The 20,596-nt window shown below is 33.2% G+C and overlaps 2 protein-coding genes across 2 annotated transcripts; one reads left to right on the forward strand and one right to left on the reverse strand.

The window, feature by feature from the left end:
- Nucleotides 1-701: 701 nt before the first annotated feature.
- On the forward strand, nt 702-14,394 carry aop (ETS variant transcription factor anterior open). Its single transcript, XM_085958657.1, has 5 exons — nt 702-1,162; nt 8,830-9,142; nt 9,940-10,647; nt 11,377-11,626; nt 12,509-14,394. The coding sequence occupies exons 2-5, from the start codon at nt 8,869-8,871 to the stop codon at nt 12,891-12,893; spliced, it is 1,617 nt and encodes a 538-aa protein (XP_085814783.1). The 5' UTR covers nt 702-1,162; nt 8,830-8,868; the 3' UTR covers nt 12,894-14,394.
- Nucleotides 14,395-16,962: 2,568 nt separating this feature from the next.
- mtSSB (mitochondrial single stranded DNA-binding protein) lies at nt 16,963-18,910 on the reverse strand. The gene is made up of 3 exons (XM_085958536.1): nt 18,840-18,910; nt 18,552-18,642; nt 16,963-18,260 (listed from the first exon to the last, which is right to left on the reverse strand). The coding sequence occupies exons 1-3, from the start codon at nt 18,852-18,854 to the stop codon at nt 17,908-17,910; spliced, it is 459 nt and encodes a 152-aa protein (XP_085814662.1). The 5' UTR covers nt 18,855-18,910; the 3' UTR covers nt 16,963-17,907.
- Nucleotides 18,911-20,596: the final 1,686 nt, after the last annotated feature.

Genomic DNA, 20,596 nt, shown 5'->3' on the forward strand with positions numbered 1-20,596 from the left:
ATATATTTTTGTGTGGTTATGTCAAGTATAAAGCCCTTTTGATGTTAGTTACAGGGATTTTGTTGTGTTTTTAATAATATCTTATAGGTACTACGTATTACGTACCTACTCAACTTTTGATATACCTACGAATATTTTTCATAAGTATGTATTTTGCTACATTTAATTTAATAACTTTACGACTCATTTGAACCGTTACGAGGCCCCCTTTGAATATAATGAATCGTTTACGTCATCCGCGTCAAAGAAAATCGCCACTGTTATTAATTAGATAGATAGTTTAATTTGAGATGATATCATTAGTTGTGACAATATTGCCTTTAAGAATATGGAACGGAACTCTACTTTCAATAATTATTCTCTATCGTATTATTGTTTTATTCTCTTACTGTTAAATCTTTATACAAAGTATTCAACAGACTAAATAAAATTACATTGACTAATGTATTGTATTGACTATTTGAGTAACTATGCAACGATTATTATTATCAAATCGACAAATCGGTGTGGTGTTATCTTCCTTCGTTGGGTGCAAAATAAAATTTATTCAGGTCTCGACTGGTAGAGCACCGCTTTTGAGATTTGAGACGCGTAGACACCACGAAACATTCTTTGCCCTCCTCTCCCTTCTCCCCTCGCTCTCTCCCCTCACTTCCTTGAAGCCGGTGCCTTCCACCGCCCGCCGTCACCCGCGCACAGTCAGTCGTCGCCGGGGCTTTGGGCCGATAACACGTTACAGTCGGCAGTCTGAGCCTCGCGCAAACACACCGTGAATCAAACACACTTGTTACGTTCGAGAATGTTATAAAAAAAAAACAACACAACATAAATCCGGAACTGTGAAGGAATAAGATAAATTTGTTCAACGCCAAGGAATCTACTGAAGTGTTTTGCTCGATTGTAAACAATCTTTGTGTGTATAAATATTATATTATTCTGTGAATTATTCGAAAATACTCAAGTGCTGCAGATTGTATTGATGTGCTAAAAGGTTTTAATCCTTGTTCATAAAAAATGTTTTATAAAAAACTGTGATTTAATTACTACGAGGAATTACCTATCTATCATAAGTGCAGTGAATTATCCTGTGTTGTGTGATTTTTTGTGATTATTCTTCATGTGGATGATTTAACTGTTGCGGACACAAGTGCATTCATAACAGGTGCGTTTTATCAACTTTATTAAGAATATTAGTGAATTCTTATACCTAAATAACGCCACATAATGTACTTGAATTAGACAGGCCTCGTCACGGAATTATTTTCGTTAATTAGTTTAAATTCTGATTGAAGTGTGTAACGCGAAAGTCTTTATTATTAATTAGCAGATAACCTCTTTAAACATTTTCGAATACGGTACATTTATATCAGTTCGGATCATTGGGCAAAAAACTTGTAAATGTAAAATATGAATAATTATTGGATGCGATATTCTGACTAGAACTAGAATAGAACAGTGTATACGAGCCCAATTTGTGAGATAATTAGTGCACACAATTGCGAATTGTTGGATCTATAATATACCTACAATACTTGCTCAAGTTTTGTTTTAAAACCAAAAATGACCTTTTGACTTAATAGATACTGTTTGCAGGATAACAATTAAATAATATGACGGTACGTTTGTAATAATTATTGTCGTGTGCTATTCGCTTTCGGCGCTAAATCAACGTTGCCTGAATACTAATGTAGGTACAACTAGAACTGCGATGAACGATGACATCCAGTTGACCAGTTTGTACAACTGTCACGAAATATCAACTTTATCTACTATCGACTATGTACTTAAATCTGTTAAACCATAGCCATATAACTCATGATCATGAGTAAACCTATGACAGACACTATAAATAAAATTAGGACATATCATTAATCTTATCAATAATTTTATGTTTTGACAATTCTGACGAGTTCTAATGACTTAGGACTCCTTCCCATTTGATGTTAAATTCAAAATCATATGGGACCTTTTTTCAGTGGGGCAACGGGTTGGTTTATAAACTTTTGCAGTCAAAAACCGAAATCGTATAAGTGATGACAACAGATTTTATGTTAACGTAGCCATCCCGTACTTTACAACGCCCCACCCCCGAATCCTTGATGGAATGTACTGGATATTCTTTCAGAATGAGGGAGTCAATAGCATACGGAAAATATTTAAAAAAAAAAAATGGTACAAATCGTTATCAGATGCTTAACATGGTTTAATCTTGTTAGATTACCATGATACAACAATGTATGGTCCACGATACATTGTTATTTATAGTAATGCCTTTGTAGGTAGCATATTATTTTTATAAACACAGAAAACGCATAATAACAGAATCGCCATAAAATAAAGTTTTTTTTTTTTATTTGAAACTAGTTATTTATATTAATTCGTATATTTTTTAATGACTACATATTATTGTCTCAATCAACATGCCTGAAAAATGCACCCATAAACTTTTTTGTACTGCCATTCTCAAAATACTAGTTGACGACCGGCGATTCTAACTTCCGGTTGGAAGCTTTGGCTTTTGTAATTTGACGACTAGCGCCATCTGTTGGACAGTAGAAACAACTGCGTGACGTTTTGAATTAATATTTACAATACCTACAGTTTACGTTTACACGTTATGCGTAATATAATAATAATATTAACATTATCTTTGGTAATTATAATAATATTTTTAATAATTCTAATTGTTGCAATAACATTATTATTTTAAAATCCTAATGTTTTTTTTCTTATCCGTGGTTTGAACATTGGATAAATTGATAATAAATACTATATTATGGATTCATATTCTAATTTGATATTATCGTTCATGATAATGAATTATTATAATAAATATTATGTTTTCCGTATACCTATTGCTAAAGCCTCAATTACATTGAGCTTCTTTACGAGCTGTGTGTAGGCGAATTTATAATCTGCCTGTAAAGTCGCTTATAATTATTGTAAAAAATCTCAAACTTACTGTCTTAGTTTCCATTGCAAAATTAAATATTCATGAAATTAACTTTTAAAACTTATATTACAAACATTATAATTACTCTATCCTATTATATTTCATAATATAACATTTGTTATAATGTTACTTTACGAATTTCTACTCTATACCTATTAATTGTCGAATACCTATTTTATTATCATTTTGAAACTGCAAAATAATTCTTCTATAAAATTAGCGGTTAGATTCACTTGAAATAGCGCATACCTATTATAACTTAAAAAGTGCATCTTATAGATTACAAATTAACTTTTGAATCGATTATCTAGTGAAAAAATTAACTCGAGAATTTATTAAGTAACTACCTATTTCTCGATAAAATAGGTTGTTATGAACTTGTCAATAATTAATATTAGTGCTGTATTACTCTAATTACATACAATAATATGAATTACCATGTTGTATTTACTGTCAGCTGACTTATACATTATTACATTTGTTATTTATGGTCAATCCTAACTATTGAAATAATTTGACATTGTAGTTTTTTTCTGGCTTTGTAAGAGGAAATTAAACTCTTCAACCTTTTAGTGAAAGAAAAAATATATTTAAAACAAAATACGTACATACCTACCACAGAAATTTTCTTGACATGAAATTTGTAAATCGAACGCGGTTTATTACAAATAGGTACATGCTAAATCTAATGTGAATACTGAAGAATGACTGAAGACAAATTGTTGAATAGGTACCTAACACCGCTCCATAATTTTCAGTTTTTTTCACCCATAAATAAAACTAAAATACTTACTAGGTTGCCTTTTTGTCATATTAAACCTTACGTTAATATAAATAACATGATTGTTGCTTATTATTATATTATGTTGCTTTTTAATAATTCACTTGGTACATTTGGTATTCGGTATTTAGGTTAACTTTTTTTAATAAAATGTGATATTCCAAACACATCCCGATATGGACAAATACCAAACCTATCTAATATTTCACAACTGTCTAATACCTATCAACAATACAAAAACCAAAATTTTTAATCGATATCTAGGTATTTCGGTTGTCACTCCAATAACACGACTAATCTTAGATTAGGATTAGATAGTATTGACAATGATGTAGCAAGTTATAATCGAAATAGGTATCTGTTGAGTATGACAACTATTTTTGTGAATAAAATTATTGTACTTTTGTTCTGTACCAGGGCAATGCCATCTCACGTACATCATATCATTCTGATAGCCATAAGTACATACCTGTTTGTTTTGTCTTCATAACCCAAACCCATTGTCTAACCCTAACCAATTAATTAATTCAAAACATTACAACTAACTACATATAATTTATGATACATGCTATAAAGATTTATAATTATAAGATTCGCAAGAATTTATATTTTGGTTTTCTTCGAAAAATTGTGATGCCACTAGGGACATCTAGTGACAAAATACGAAAGATAAAACTTTAATTAAAAATAAAACTATTGATAACATTGATTTCATATTTTTATCATTGAAATTTAGTTACTCTCCTATGTAAGATGTCAGAGAGATGTTTAAATTAAATTGAAAAGGCGTCAGTCAGTTTACTCATGTAGAAAATAAAAATGTGTTAACCTAAAATCTGTTTATTTATGTACCTATCGATTGAATCAAGTTTCGATATGGTTACACACACTTTGAGATTGTGATGAGAATTCTCGTGTCGAGATATCAATCAACCGAACTCGAATTTTTACCTATCGATTGAATCAAGTTTCGATATGGTTACACACACTTTGAGATTGTGATGAGAATTCTCGTGTCGAGATATCAATCAACCGAACTCGAATTTTCGCGAATCAAATATTTTATAATTTATTCTGGATTCTTGAGATTCATGAACAAACATGACTGATATCGATAATTATGTAATTTTCCTTTACAAAATTCTTAGTAATGAACAATAATTTCTTTCCACAAAAATTTCTTTTGAATTCATACTTTAAATGTTATTTTAGTTACAATCTAGTATGTATACAATGTTCTATCGCACATATTATTAACTCTATGCACTATAAAAGAATGCGCTACTATTTTCCAATCTCGTATGAAAATACATATATGTACGATATATCACAAGATATACGGTGTGTAAAATGACGTTTTCTCGTCCAATAAATCCAAAGTAGTCGCAGTTTCTTATGTAAATATTTTCGAACTGCTGTAAATATGCATTGAGTAGCTTAGTTATTACGTATATAGGTAGATAGTAGTCTGAAAAACTGAAATAATTGAATCCATTCTATTTTATTTATAAGTGAATCAAATAATGAAATAGTTTCATAGACTTGTGATAAATATACGGTTGCCAGTTTCATTTATTCAATATTTCGTTACCATTTATTTGTTTCGTTTGACATGTGTTTAAAAAACAATTTATAACCAATTGGAAATTCAAAAATATATTTAGTTCAAGGATATGTATATTATAATATTTTCTATGTTTTAAAAGAATCGTATTTGTTCTATTCACTAGATCAGGTTTATTACCAGTAGCACCACGTATATTATGAACAAAAACACCAGTTCCAAATTTTCAAAAATATTTGCAAGTCAGGTACTAAAATGTAATTTCTAAAAAATGTTATTATTACCTAGTATGTAAACTTGTAAACAATAAATCAGAAGTTGTACCTATAAGAAAGATATGAAACCTTTTTATGACTCGTCAAGATTTTATAAAAATGGAAACTGCCGTTTTTGTTTCCAAACACCTCGTATAGGCTAGGAAAAAGCAGGACATATTTTTTTTCCAATAAAACTTACTTTTTTCATTTTTAGTCGGCAAGTACTGTACCTATCTAATACATTTATGTATCGGTAAATCTATGAAGAAATGGATCAATTGAGTACCTATAGTATATAAACATTGATTTTTAGAAATGTTCTTAAAGATAAATTCCATGTTTGATTATTTATGCCGGTTTTCTCTGTGACAAAAAAACACTGCAATTATGGATGACTTAAATAACTACAAATATAATTAAAAAAAAAACTGTTTTCATATAACTTATTTACTGCACATTATTCTATGGTTATTTTTATTATAAAATATACTTTATAAACTTCTCGTATCAGTAAATTGGTACATGAAAAACTCTCAGTGGGTTTTTCCTGAATTATTTTGATTAGTATTCATTAATAAAAGCAATAATATTCAAAACCGCCGTCATAGCATTAGTAAGTAAGAGGCCGTAAGCATTGAATTAATTATGTAATGTAAAGATTTTCTCCCATCCATCAAGGTAATTTTATAGATGTCCACATTGTACATCTCATTTATACTCTTATATAGATAGGTAACATAACTCCGTGACATTCAACAAAATAGCTAAGAAATACCTCAACAGGTAAACTTCTCCAAACCATGTTTGTAAATAAATGGTTTTTTTGTGGGACCTATACACATACCTACTACACATTTATTTTGCTTTATTTGAGAATAAATTTTATGACTGCGACGTAAACTAATTAAAAATACCAATAAATCAACAGGAGACCAAATCTAAAGGCGCCAAACATATTCATAAAGTGTGATTATTAAATTATCGCATGACGTAGGTATGTGTAAGAGTTTATTAGACCATTACAAAGATTATTTATTTCTTTTAACGATTCTTTAAATACAAATATTATTATTTCTTTGGTAAGCGTAAAAATGCAGCTATCACAGGGGAAGCTCAGTTTACCCTAATCTCTATTTGACTATTACAGGGATGGCGAACCTGTGCCACCAGTGGCACGCGAGATGATTTTGTATATCACGCCAATGTTTTATTTTGAAGGGAAAAAAAATACAAAAGAGTTTTACAAATAATATTTACCTATCGATGCGCAAACGGAAACAACGAAATGCGTAAATGACAGATCGCACCGTATAAAAAATACGTACAAATTTCAAGTATGTTTTTCATTACATTTGTAAAATTAATGTAAATATATAATTTTATACGTCGGTCCTTAGGCTTTATGTGTCACACATAATATTATCGCACTGACTTCATCAGGCAGCGGGAGAAGCCGTCTCGTGAATCTCTGATTTTGAATTTGAAATGAAAATATTCAATTAACAAACTTGATGAAATCTATCGACATTCGTTCAAATAAAAACAGCTGATTTGCTATTTTGCCTCAAACATTATCGCTAAAAGTGAAAGAATATACCTATGAAGGAAGCGTGGTTAAAATGCTTCCACGATCTCTTTGAACATGGAAAAAAATATTAAAAGAATAAAAGATATAAAAAGGCTAGAATAGAATAGAAACACGTCGAAAGATAGAATCTCAAGAACTCAAATGTAATTTTCCAACTTATTATTAAAATATTATAATTAATAATAAAATATTATATTAAAATATATTTTTCATTTTTTCCCTATGAAAAAACTACTCGGCACGTCAGTCGAAAAATAATATTTGAGAAATTTTGGCACGCGTACGTAAAAATGTTCGCCATCCCTGGACTATTATAAGATAATATTTGTTTTTTTCATCTTACCCCGTTTAATACCATGTCTCGCTCTCTTCTACACATTTACATAAATGGATGTTTTCTCTCTTGCTTTACAAGTAATCAGGACAAATAATATATTATATAAGGTAAAAGTAATGATTAATGAAAAATTAGGCACCATTTTTTACGAATTTTAATATTTCACCACACCTACATACAATGGCGATTTTAGGCCAAATTATTGCCAAACACAATGAACTTAGAAATAACTAATTTTGTTTAGAAACTTATTTTACAATGGCTATTTTCAGTTTTCACACTTTATAATAATTTACCTAAGAAAGAAAGTTTTAGTGAAGTCAGAGAACCCAAGATTTAAATATAAACTACTTTTTCTCTTATATTATGTAAAATTATTTAATTGTTTTGACATAATCTCTACATAGATAGGTACGTCTGTTCCAGATTATATATAAAAAAAAGTAAGTAGTTTAAAACTTGGGTTATCTGATTTTTCACTAAAACCAAAATACCATCTTTTTACTTAGCAAGGCAGTGTAGACTACAATAGTATAATATACCATGGCAGTTATTTGTATTCTACTGTTACTTGTTTAGTAAAAAAAAAAGGTCCTATGTTAATTATTGTATCATTAATTTATTGGCAAAAAACGGGTACCTGTACTGGGATCACGAAAATATATTGTTCCTTTTTGCTACTTTTAATATGGAGTGTATGTAGCATTATTAGTGACATCTATTTCAAAAAGAGTTAATCATAAAATAATCGGTATGGATAATTATCCAAAAAATATCTCTCTCTGTTGGTCGATCTTGGAGGATCTTGACCACCCTTCACTCCTCAAGGTAAAGTGAAGGCTGCCATCCAACTCATTACCGAAATTCTTCCTCTGCTTCGCCTTCCCTGGAGACTACCCAAAACCACCAGTCACAAGTTATCTGGTCCGCAACGAATATTAATATGTCTTAAATATATGCAGCGTCTATGGAGTTATTTGCTGTTCAATTTGGCCCTCATAAAATCAAAAGTTGCTCATCACTGCGTTACAGAATTATATTATTTAAGTATATTTATTGTTGCATTTGAGAGAAGTTATTAAACTATATTATATTATAATAAAAATAACCATATAATAAGTAATATGAAAACTCGCATAAGTAATCAAAAACAGCATAAATTAATCATAAGTGCTCTTGTTTTTTTTTAAAACTATCACTTATATTATATCCGAATAAATTATAACAGGATATGAAGGTAGTTATAGCAAATTATCAATTCTTTATACATACAGAAGTTTGCTGCATTGTTTATACTTAAATGTTTATCCTACTTAGTTTTTACAATGTCTTTTCTTTTTCTATTCCAGATCTTTCAACGTTACAATCCTGCAGTTAACGTGAAGGTTATGAAGCTATTACCACTGCAACTCCCCCCCGCAACGATGGAGCGAATGCCGCTTCAACTCCCTTTCAACCCGTCAGAGTTATTGTGGCGGTATCCACTGAGCTTTCCTCCGCCCAGTCAGCAGTCCCCGCTGATGGACTTCAAGACACACCTCCCAGCAGCCCTCGCCTCCGATCCACGGATATGGACGAGAGAAGACGTCGCCACATTCCTCAAGTGGTGTGAGAGAGAGTTTGACCTGCCAAACTTCGATATGGAAATGTTTCAAATGAATGGTTAGTAATTGTTTAATCAATATTTCCCTAAAGGCAGTATTTATATAGCAAATGACCTGCAATGTCTGCCTCATGGTAACAAGGTTTCAAATTTTAATCTTTTGGGGACTACGTTCTTAACAATATTTAATAAGATTTGCTTATCCAATTCACGTTGCAATTTTTAAATTTATGTATGATTAGTTCGGCCACAGTACAAATAAGCTGGTTACATGTAAATTGTACATATTACATTTCACCGAAGCACAGTTTGCTGTAAGCTTTCTTATCGGAAAGAGATTCTCATCTATTTTCATAGCTGATTTTGGCAAAATTCAAGAATGAAAACCTAACCTAACAAATAATCCAGTAAATCGGCTATTTTAAAAATTTGTTTGCCGCTGGCTTCTTGTAAACCTACAAGAACCGTGTTTTATTACCTACTATACGATCTTTAATATACGGCCATATATTTTCGTTACAAAATTTCATGGTGAAGTGTGATATGGCAAACTGCATGCGTACAAATTTCCGGACACGAAAAACGCTACCTGCTGCTCAAAAAAATATACACATGATAATTTATCAATGTGTATTTAATCGAGTGCTAGGACGCAGTGGGTTGGGCGAATGGCTAACAACTATTCCTCATAAAAAGAAGTCTGTTAGAGGCCCATATGCTCCAATTATTAATGAACATAGTAATTTAATTTTGATACAGATTCGATAGTAGAAAAAATAGTTATTAGCTATATTCTTGTTTGTAAAAACTTTTAGTGAAGTATGTATACTTATGTCGGATGTATTTTCTATTTTAGGAAAGGCGATGTGTTTATTAACGAAAAACGATCTGGGAGAACGATGTCCCGGCGTCGGTGATGTGCTTCACAATGTCCTTCAAATGCTGGTACGCGACGCATCCATCCTGGGGCGCTGTCTCCCATCATCTCCCGTCACCCCCACATCGCGAGCGCCCTACCCCCTCAGTCCCCACTCGCACCCACCAACTCCCAACTGGAATCTCCTCTCCCAGCCCTCAGCCGAAGCCACCTTCCACCAGGCAAAACACGCGGCTAACCTCGCCCATTTCATCAACCAAAGTAATAATTCCGTAACCTTAAGTCCTGCACCGTCAGTCGAAAGTCAAACCGGCAGTCCTCAGCGGTTAGACCCTGGCACGGCCGCTAATTATGTACAGACGATGTACGGAAATGGAAACAGCACTTCCACCGCCAGCTCGGGGAGTAACCAGTCAGACTCTGATGAAGACAGTTTTCAAGAAAGTCAATCTCACTTGACGGCCGTCTCTCATTCTTCCGTCTCCCAGAGCACACCTCCCACTACCCCGAGCTACACTGTGGCCCCCCTGTGTCTGCTTCCCCCCCTTCAGCCCCGCTCACCCAAAGAACCATTGACCCCCTCGTTACCGATCACCCCCGCCCTCACGCCACTCACTCCCGGAGGATCATTCAAGTCAACGGTGCCCAGAGAGTTCTTCCCCAATGACATGCCAGAGCCCAACACAAGTAAGTCTTCATTATACAATTATTTGTAAAAATAAATACTCAAATGGCAAGTAATTATCAAAAAAAAAATATACTTAGTATGAAATTAGTGTAATTAATAGAGCCTATCTGGTAAGCTCGCGGCTTATAATAAATTTTATGCACCGTTAGAAGATTCATTGATGCTGATCTCTAAAGAGTTTGGAATACAAAAAAAAAATTTTGAATTCTTGATAGCAATTCCAAAACATTTTTATGGTAGTAATCCAAGGCCCATTATATTCTATATTGTGCTAGTTATTGTTTATACTTTCGAATGCAATATGGATAACTGTTTATGGAAAATGATTGTTCCATATCAAAAAAATAGTGATGCCTGTGAACAAAATTTGCAATCGAAAATCTTCATTTACTGCGAACAGGTTACCACATTGAATTCGATGTTATACAATAACTAGCATTACCATTGTTACTCGCCATTTAGTGCCGCAGCCTGGCAATAGACAGCCTTGATAGTAACCATACAAAATTGAATATTCTTTGTGTTGGTAGCACTGATTTTTCATAAATAAAATGCAAATATTGATTGATAACCATTGCAAACCTGGTACTGTGCTTTATCAATTAACTGATAGCTCTATGGTAAATAATGATGGTTCATTTCAATCATTTTTTATTGGTCACTGTACTGCACATTTTAGACATGGTATTTAAAGGGTAAATCTAATAATTGTTTTTCTTTTGTTACAGACGGGCGACTCCTCTGGGATTTCCTTCAACAACTACTCAATGACCCCACTCAGAGATACACCAACTACATTGCGTGGAAAAACCATGAGTCTGGAGTGTTCAAGATCGTGGACCCCGCCGGATTGGCCAAACTGTGGGGAATCCAAAAGAACCACCTCTCCATGAATTATGACAAGATGTCAAGAGCACTCAGATATTACTACCGAGTAAATATCCTGAGGAAAGTGCAAGGAGAACGACATTGCTACCAGTAAGTTCAATATTGCGCATCAAAAGCTTATTGAAATTGGTTCACGGAAAATTGACCACTGCTGACAATCTAGGCATAAATTTCGGAAAACCGAATCAATATTTTATTATCAATGATAATTTCATGTTTCAAGCATAACTGGTGTCAATGGTAATTTCTTTATTCCTTCATATTGTATGTTTATTAGCAGCAAATCCTTTATGTATTGCAATAAAACACATTAATTTTTTTAATATCTCCTTTGTATGAATTTAGTCTTTTTTTGATGTTGCAGATTTTTACAAATTGTGTGAAATTGTACATGGAATGTATTGTATATACATGCATAATGTTTTGTTAGATTTTGACCATATATGGAAATTTGGAAATAGATATATCAAATTCAAAACAGAAGACAATATTTTAAAATTCCAATTAATATTTCTTTGTTGGAAATAAATATTACTAATATAAGTAATTCATTTAATTTGAATTATATGCAGAATTCTAAAATAATACACTTCAATTCGTATTATCAAACGTTATTAATTTGTGGTGTCAGTTTGTGAATCTGTCAGCAGTGGTCCGTTATCTGTGTATAATCTAAATTACCTATTCTTTGGCGTAGGACACTTCAAATTTTCTTTTACCATTGAATCATTTTCTCCAGAACTAATTGTGCTTTATTGCAGTATCCAATCAAGACAAGTTAATATTTCTTTGACACTATTATGATGATGGTTACAATAATATTTACTTAATATTATAGCGCAAAGTTAATTTTAAATATTGTAGTATAACCTAACATTCATTCCACTCTTGAGGTCTCAGCCAAGTAGATATGTACCTTAGTCATCCTTTGGGTTTTATTTCTAATCATATTAATTGCCTTTTTTTCTTCAGGTTCCTCCGCAATTCGACAGAATTGAAAAATATCAAGAATATTTCACTACTCCGACAGCAGATGAGCCCGAGCAGGGTGCCGCCGCAGGGACAGTCCGCTCCCCTCTCGCTCACTATTAAAGCCGAGCCCAAACTGGAGGAAGACCATCCGCAGCACACGTGGATGCAGTCCCAACAGGACGACGACATGCCCACCGACCTCAGTATGCCCACCGAAGTCAATTCGAGGAAGCGCGCCCACCCCGACTCCCCCAAAGCTATGTCCCTGTCGGACAAGCACAGAATTAGTATGATCGTCGGTGAAAACCTCCAAAAATTGAGCCGTGAAAGAGAACAGTACGCCGCGTCTCTCAATCTTAAGCTAGAAGACAACGTGCATCAATGATTGTTACACCGTCACACGATGCAACCGTGTTGAACTCAAGTTATGCCAAGACTGATATAAATTCATTATGTGCAAATGAAAAAAAAGTGATAATGTGATAGGACACTTGAACATTATGTGCCAATAATTAATGTCTAATTTCTATTTTAAGATTTAGTTTTAAAAAAAATATGATTCTTTTTAAAAAAAAATATTTTACAGCAGTTTTACGAAACTGCTGTGATTCTATCCGGGTAATGTCGTCTAAATTTACATACCGAATTTAGATACGATGTACAAAATATGTTTGTGAAGCCTGAATATAAAAAAGATCTCCAATAATCCATTCACAGAATGTAATATTTATGTAATAATATGTATTTGTTATTGGAGTATTTTTCAATACGATTCATTACATTGTTTTCTTAAAGTATAATAAAAAAAATCATCTGCTTGGAAACATTCCACATTTATAAAGCAGATGTGTCCATTATAATGTAATTATTTTTAATGTAACCCTAAGAAATGTTCGGTCGGGAGATTGCTGAAGTTGTTAATGACCTACTTTTGCGATCGTACCGACGCTGAATCTTTTCAAAGGTTATTTTTGAAGAAAACATTATATTTTTATAAAAAACTTAGTATTTCTCTGTAAGATTATCGAAACACATAGTATATTCCCGCCCGGGGATTCATGAAGAACAAATTTCTCAAACTTCTGTGATAATTTATCACTGGGCGGCTTGGACATTTACATTTACAAAGGCTATTCAAATTTCCAGCTATATTTTTCTGTGATCTCTCATATGACTTTCTGCTGTCTGATTTAAGAAAAATATACTGAACTTGTAAGTAATTAAAATAGATTTATGACGTGTAGTTAAGTTTGTACAGGAAGGTAAATTTTAAAGATTTAAAAAGAGCTTTATGATCTATAAAAATAGGTTAATGAAATAGTTAAATTCTATATTATTATAAAAGAGATTAAGTAGTGATATGGGCACAATAGTTGTCGAAGCCGAAACAAGACTAATTATTATTGTTGATAGTCCAGCAACAAACACTCCGGAGATATTTTCTTCTCCGGAATATTTAATAACTATCAGGGTAAATTAAATCAACCGATGGGAGATTGTCTTTGTCGGTGTATTCTTTAAAATTCAGGGACTTCACCTGTAAAAAATTATGGCCTTCCCTTTCTGTAGTTATCGTCGCAACGGAGTTTTTAAGAATGTTGGAATATTTACCAGATTTACGAGTAAGGTTTTATTGTAAGATAGTTCTGTTCGCATTATGTTAAAATATGTATTATCGAACAAAAGTATAGTTGCATTGAATGCAAACCATTTCTATTTATCACTACGCTCTGCAGTAATTTAAAACCGACGTATCGATTATTATTTTGTTCATTTACATTGTTTATATTTAAATGTATGATCACTGTTCACTCTTGTGCAATTTGTGTTCACTTGCTCATTCAGTTAAGAAATGGTTTAAATAAAATCCATCTTATCAGTTAAAACTGTTTTTTTATTATGTTCCCTTGTCTTCCTAATTTTTACCAATATGATTTTAATAATCTACAAAATACACGATTTTGACAAACCTCTAAAACAAACCAAGGTAAAGCGGCCAGCTTTGTGAATTAACTCAAAGCATTGAAGAAAGCCTTCCCTATGCAGAGAGCCTAAATATATATAAAGTAAATCTGCAAAAAGGGTTACAAAGCTGATTCCCAGTTTACGTGTGCATAGATTTACTGTTGACAGTAAGTATTATCACAGCCATAGCAAGAAAATGTATGGCTAAACATGTATTGTTCTGCCGTTGGCAAGATTACATCCATGAATCAAAAAAGTTTGGAAGCTTCTGAATTTTCAAGCGAAAATAGGCTTTTTTCGATCTGCGCCTGCGCAGTAGAACGATGGTGGCGAACATGCCGGCAAAAATACAAACTACATTGTCCAGACTCATTTTGAGGTTAACCGATTTTTATGACCTGTCAAATAGTACCATAAAATGACAACATCGCATCTCGTTTATACTTTAATTACAAGTAACGAGTACAGTGTTCTCGGTTGGTAAACACAATGACATTAATATGGACGAAGCATCTGGAAAAAAAATGACACTCAGTTTTTTGTCGGGTCTGCCGAATGGCATAATCTGTTCTAACGCCATTACAATAAAGGTGATATTGCTATAAATTCCTGATGCTTTTTCTCGGGTCTGCCGAATGGCATAATTCATATTTTAATATCAATATTGTTCGCACAAATTAACATTGACATTAGAAACACTGTTCTAACGCCATTACAATAAAGGTGATATTGCTATAAATTCCCGATGCGTGATATCCCATAATGGAATTTGTCACACGACGTCTACCTATACATGTGCTAATGTCGCTATGCGCGAATTGCTAGCTACTGTATTGAGTGCGTTGTGTATTAATAATGTCATTGGGTAAACATTACTGAGCGTTCGGCCTAGTAGGATGGCGAGACAGTCACTCGGACCCTTTTCTACTTACTAGACCGAGTGCCCAACCCCCCACACTACTGGCACTGACTCGCTCGGCATGTTTAAACACACTCGCTGCGTGCTCGCCACCCGTTTCAACATGCGCGCGCACTGCATCCACCCATTATTTCATTAGTACTTCATGTTGCATATACATATCTGAAAAAATTACTTACCTTTAAAAATTTCTCCAAATAGATATTCCATCCATTACTTCTACTGTATAAGTAATGATAAAGCAGTCAGAGATATTGGATAAAAGGCTTGTAAATAACGGTAGCTAAGCCCTGTTGCCAAATAGCTTAAAGCTACTTGTAGTTTAATCTTTGCAGTTATAGCTTGTCTCATGACAGTATCTTCTCTTTGTATCGTTGGGAGTAATATTTTTTAACAATCTATTAAAACGATCATCCATTCTCAGAAGCGCTCTAATTTCATCAGGGTCTTCCAACACCAATTCACTAAAAAGAGTCTATGTTGTACCACGATCTGGTCTCCTTAAAATCCATTGTCTTGTCCAAAGACGTTTATCTTCTTCGTGCAATAATTCATACAATTCTTCTTTCTATCAGGAGTGGTATGAACAGCTTAGTATATTTTTTAATGTACGCTTTACGATCCATGTTTTGGTACACATAACTAGCCTGCTTTTTGATCGAAAGTTAACTGACTCACCACAAAAGTCGAAAAGAGAAAAATACATATAAACACTCTGGGCCTAGTGACATTTTGCTGTCTCGCCACTGTACTCATTACGTGTAAACAGTTATTGTTGCGATAATTTAAAATACTTAATATTGCTGCAAATAAATCCTTTCACGTCTACAGGCGCTATAATGGTATGGTTAGGCATCACTGTTTTATTATCTTTAAAATTATTTAATAAAGGCAATGGAGCCAAAATAGCCAAAAATGCACTTCCGACCTAGAAGGTGTTGATATGTAGAATAATAACATTTGAAATAAATACAATTTGGCGCCTCAAGTGCTGATTGCTTATTGAATCAGCCATGAGTTATCGCGACTGTAATGCCATCTAGCATCATGATATCATTTTTGGCTTGGGATCACGACATTTATATGGTAGATGCATACTTCTGCACCAGGCTATGCGGCGTTACTAATAACAAAATGGAATAGAGAAATAAAACACACATTTCTAAAAAAACTAATTTTATTATAATATTATATCCTTCAATAATATAAATGCTATAAACCATTTTATTAAATCAAGCTATTTCTTCTAAATGATACATTGAAAGTGTTACAAATATATAGAAAATAGTCGATTCGTGATTTTTACGTACTTAACTAAAAGCTACACATAACAGATCTATAACAAATGACTCGGATAATATACTGTCAAGTCAATTTGTCCACTTAACACGCCTGGCATGTGGCCATTAGATACATATACATTCACTGCTGACCAGTTAATTACCACATTTAATTATCATGCTAATTGCTACATGCCAGGCGTGTCTTGAGCACCGACTGAGTTGTGGTAATTAACTGGTCAGCAGTGAATGGTTTAACATAGTTTTGTGATGATTATTACATTTTTTTTATAATATCGACAATGTGCAGAACTTGAACTTATACAGTAAGCGAATTAAAGAAAAACTGAAACAATATATTCTGTAAGTGCATATTATATAATTAAAATAATGTTACCTGTGTGATTTGAGCCTGAGCAAAACATAGGAATTCATCTCGACTGCGGCACGTCAAATTTGTTCATGTGATTTTGTTGTCATTCACAAAAGACATGTAACTTAACCACTTCACCGCGGAACATTTAATTACTATTTAATTACCACATTTAAATAACATGCTGATTATATCTAATGGCCACCTAATGAGGACACAACAGCTGTGTCGTCAGCGCTGTAAGGATTAATGTACTGCCGCATATAGCGTGTTGGAGAACCTCTGCTTGTCGCATGTAACAAGTTTCACCTGACATGGGCAGCAGGTAGTATAGCAAAATGATGCATGTACAGATACTGCTTTTTAATTAGTTTCAGCTAGCCGCATGACGTCACTGTCCCGGCATGGTCTTGTCTGTGCCCTCATAAGAAATTTGCAACATTGCCAGCAGTTTTAATAATTTATGAACATTTTTTAGTCGAGACGATTTACTATGTGCGACTGGGCAGTTTTAAAAAAAATGTAATTTTTATTTAAGACTGAAATATGCCCATTTATGAAAGATTATTGATAATAATGATAATACATAATTTGAAAATACCTAGAACATTTCCGATTAGAAATACACTGACAGAATATGATTCATATATTTAAAAATACAAAAATAATAGTCGATCATTAAGCATTTGTCAGTAGGGACTACGAGAAACATGAAATTTTTTCATCTTTTCTTTAGCATATAGGACATACCTATTATTATTATCACCAGAATACATAGGTACTAATAATTTTATGAGGTATTTTATTCAATGGAAAACTGTTTAATTGTAAGTGTTTTAAATGAAAAAAATATAGATGAAGACTAAGGATTATTGGCTGTATCAGAATTGTTGGCACTGTGTAGAAAAATAACTTCATCTGCTATAATATTGGAGGTCATCCTGACATCCCCGGTTTCTGATTTAATTTCCCCGTATGAAATTCTACCGGAGACATACACCCTCTGACCTTTCTTCAGATAGTTTTCGACGGTATCCCTCAAGCCGGGTCTGAAGACGCTTATTCGGTGCCAGTCTGTCCGCTGCAGCACATCTCCCGAGTCATATTGGTAATTGCTGTGGGTGGCCACAGAAAACGTCACCACGGGATGCTCTTCAGAGCCCCGCTTTTGAGGATCGCTGCCCGTTCTACCAATCAGTGTCACTTTGTTAACGGCTGAAAATGATACATACCGATATTACTACATGTAAATTTAACAATGACACCATAACTGTCCACAATATAATATTTGGTTCTTGTCAGATTACACTTTAACAGGAAGCCAGCGGCAAACAAATTTTGAAAATAGCCGGTACACTGGATTATTTGTTAGGTTAGGTTATCGTTCTTGAATTCATGAATTTTGCCAAAATCTAATATTTCTTCATGTTTAATTAAATAATTTATGGAAAACATTCAAAATATTGTTGCACAACTTTTATAAAATTTTATTAACAGTTTACTTACATTTTTCGATCTTAGTTTCATTTTGGAACACTGCGGATTTGTGGAAAAGACGAGACTCTCTTGCTACACATCTTTGGATGAAAGGAAAAACCTGAAACATAATTAGGACAATAACATTAAACCAAAATACATGACGCAAAATAAATATGAATTAAAATACAAGACTTGTAGATACCCCGGCGAAATGCGCAAAACTTTTATAAATAAAGCAAATTATCCAATTATGTGCATTATCTCAAATCGTGTAGTTTTTTTAAATGTAAATAGATGTCTTAAGTATTTATTTACCTTAACAGAAAACATTTCAAGGTCTCTTAAAATATAAAAGCGCCAAGAGATTCGTTTAAAATTTGAAGGTTATGTTATCAGGTTATCTATCTATGGTATAATAGCTATGGATCTGGATGATGAGATTCTCATAAACAATAATATTCTGCTTATAGAGACTTCCAGCAGGAAATAATTTATGGTTATAAACTAATTTTCCCTTGTGTAAAACCGCGATTCTTAACCAATGGATCGCGTTTTCTAGGGTCCGCTACATTCTTCAAGCATAATAATTATGTCGACATTGTTTGGACATAATTTTAGATTTTATATTCATGATTTTCTAAAACGTTATATTGTATCATGTGTATGCTTATGTGATATTCTGGAAATAAGACTCATCAGAAAATTTATTAGAAGATCAGAGTGGTTTGAATAAAGTTTGAACAGTTCCACCATAAAAAAGAAATTCACAAAATAAATCTTTATTGAATGTTTGACAGTAAACAAACAACGTGGACAAGGTAGTAATATGAATAAGAATGCTATGATTGATAATCCACATAGGAAAAAATACTTCAAGAACATGTACAAACCTACCTAATTATTTTATACTGAATTGAAAATACTACAAACTCTTTAAATTATATTTTATTCAAATGTAATATGGATGGCGGTGTCACAGGTTAAAATTATGGCTGATAGTTAAAAAAAGTTTGTGAGCCTATGGGTCATATTATTTCTATCATATTATTTTATGAGAATCAATCGTACGAAGAAGGTAATAAATGTAACCTCAACAAATTCCCGTCTTATTTTATTTATGTACCTAGGTCGAAGAGACAAAATTTGCGAAACTAATGCACAATAAATTATACTAAATGGCCATTCATGGACTGAAAGCGTATGCGGTTTCGAACCGTGTTCCATACTAAGCTTATCTTTTCTGTTCGTGGAAATATATTTTCACAAAGTATATTATAAGCATTTGATCGTATTCGTTTATACCATACACTTAAGCGTCAATTACATTGAGCTTTTTTATGAGCTGATTATTGGCAAATTTATAATCTGCCTGTAAATTCGCCCAGTGTAATCATCGAATAAGCTAATAAGCAGGTTGTAAACACTCCACCTAGAAAAGTTGAAAGCCGGTCAACTTTTCACACTACACGCCGGCGTGTGGGCTTACTGCGTCTGCGCAGTAGAGCGATGGTGGTGGAAAAACGAACTACTCATTTTGAAATTTACATTTTTGACGTTTAATGGAAACATTGTTAAGCCGCGTTGACACGGTCCAAGTACGATCCAAGTAGACTTGGATAGGAATAATTAGTATGAAGATGTCTCATCCAAGTGACAGCTTCATACTATTTATTCCTATCCAAGTAAACTTGGATGGCACCCGATCCAAGTACACTTGGACCGAGTGCCATCCAAGTGAACTCGTATGTGACATCTTCATACTAATTATTCCTATCCTAGCTACTTGGACCGCGTCCTACGCATCCAAGTTAACTTGGATAGGAATAAATAGTATGGAGCTGTCACTTGGATAGGAATAAATAGTATGAAGCTGTCACTTGGATGAGACATCTTCATACTAATTATTCCTATCCAAGTCTACTTGGATCGTACTTGGACCGTGTTAACGCGGCTTTATGGAGCGTAGCGACCTCCCGGTAAAAAAACGAACTACGTTCCGTCAAAATCGCTCGCTGGCTTGTGGCTTATCAGCGAATGGAAAGTTTTGTGTGTAATCATGAAGTCGCAGTAGC

Source organism: Rhyacophila brunnea, unplaced genomic scaffold (genome assembly GCF_057557595.1).
Source record: "Rhyacophila brunnea isolate RB1 unplaced genomic scaffold, BYU_Rbru_1.0 scaffold_8, whole genome shotgun sequence".
NCBI lineage: Eukaryota > Metazoa > Arthropoda > Insecta > Trichoptera > Rhyacophilidae > Rhyacophila > Rhyacophila brunnea.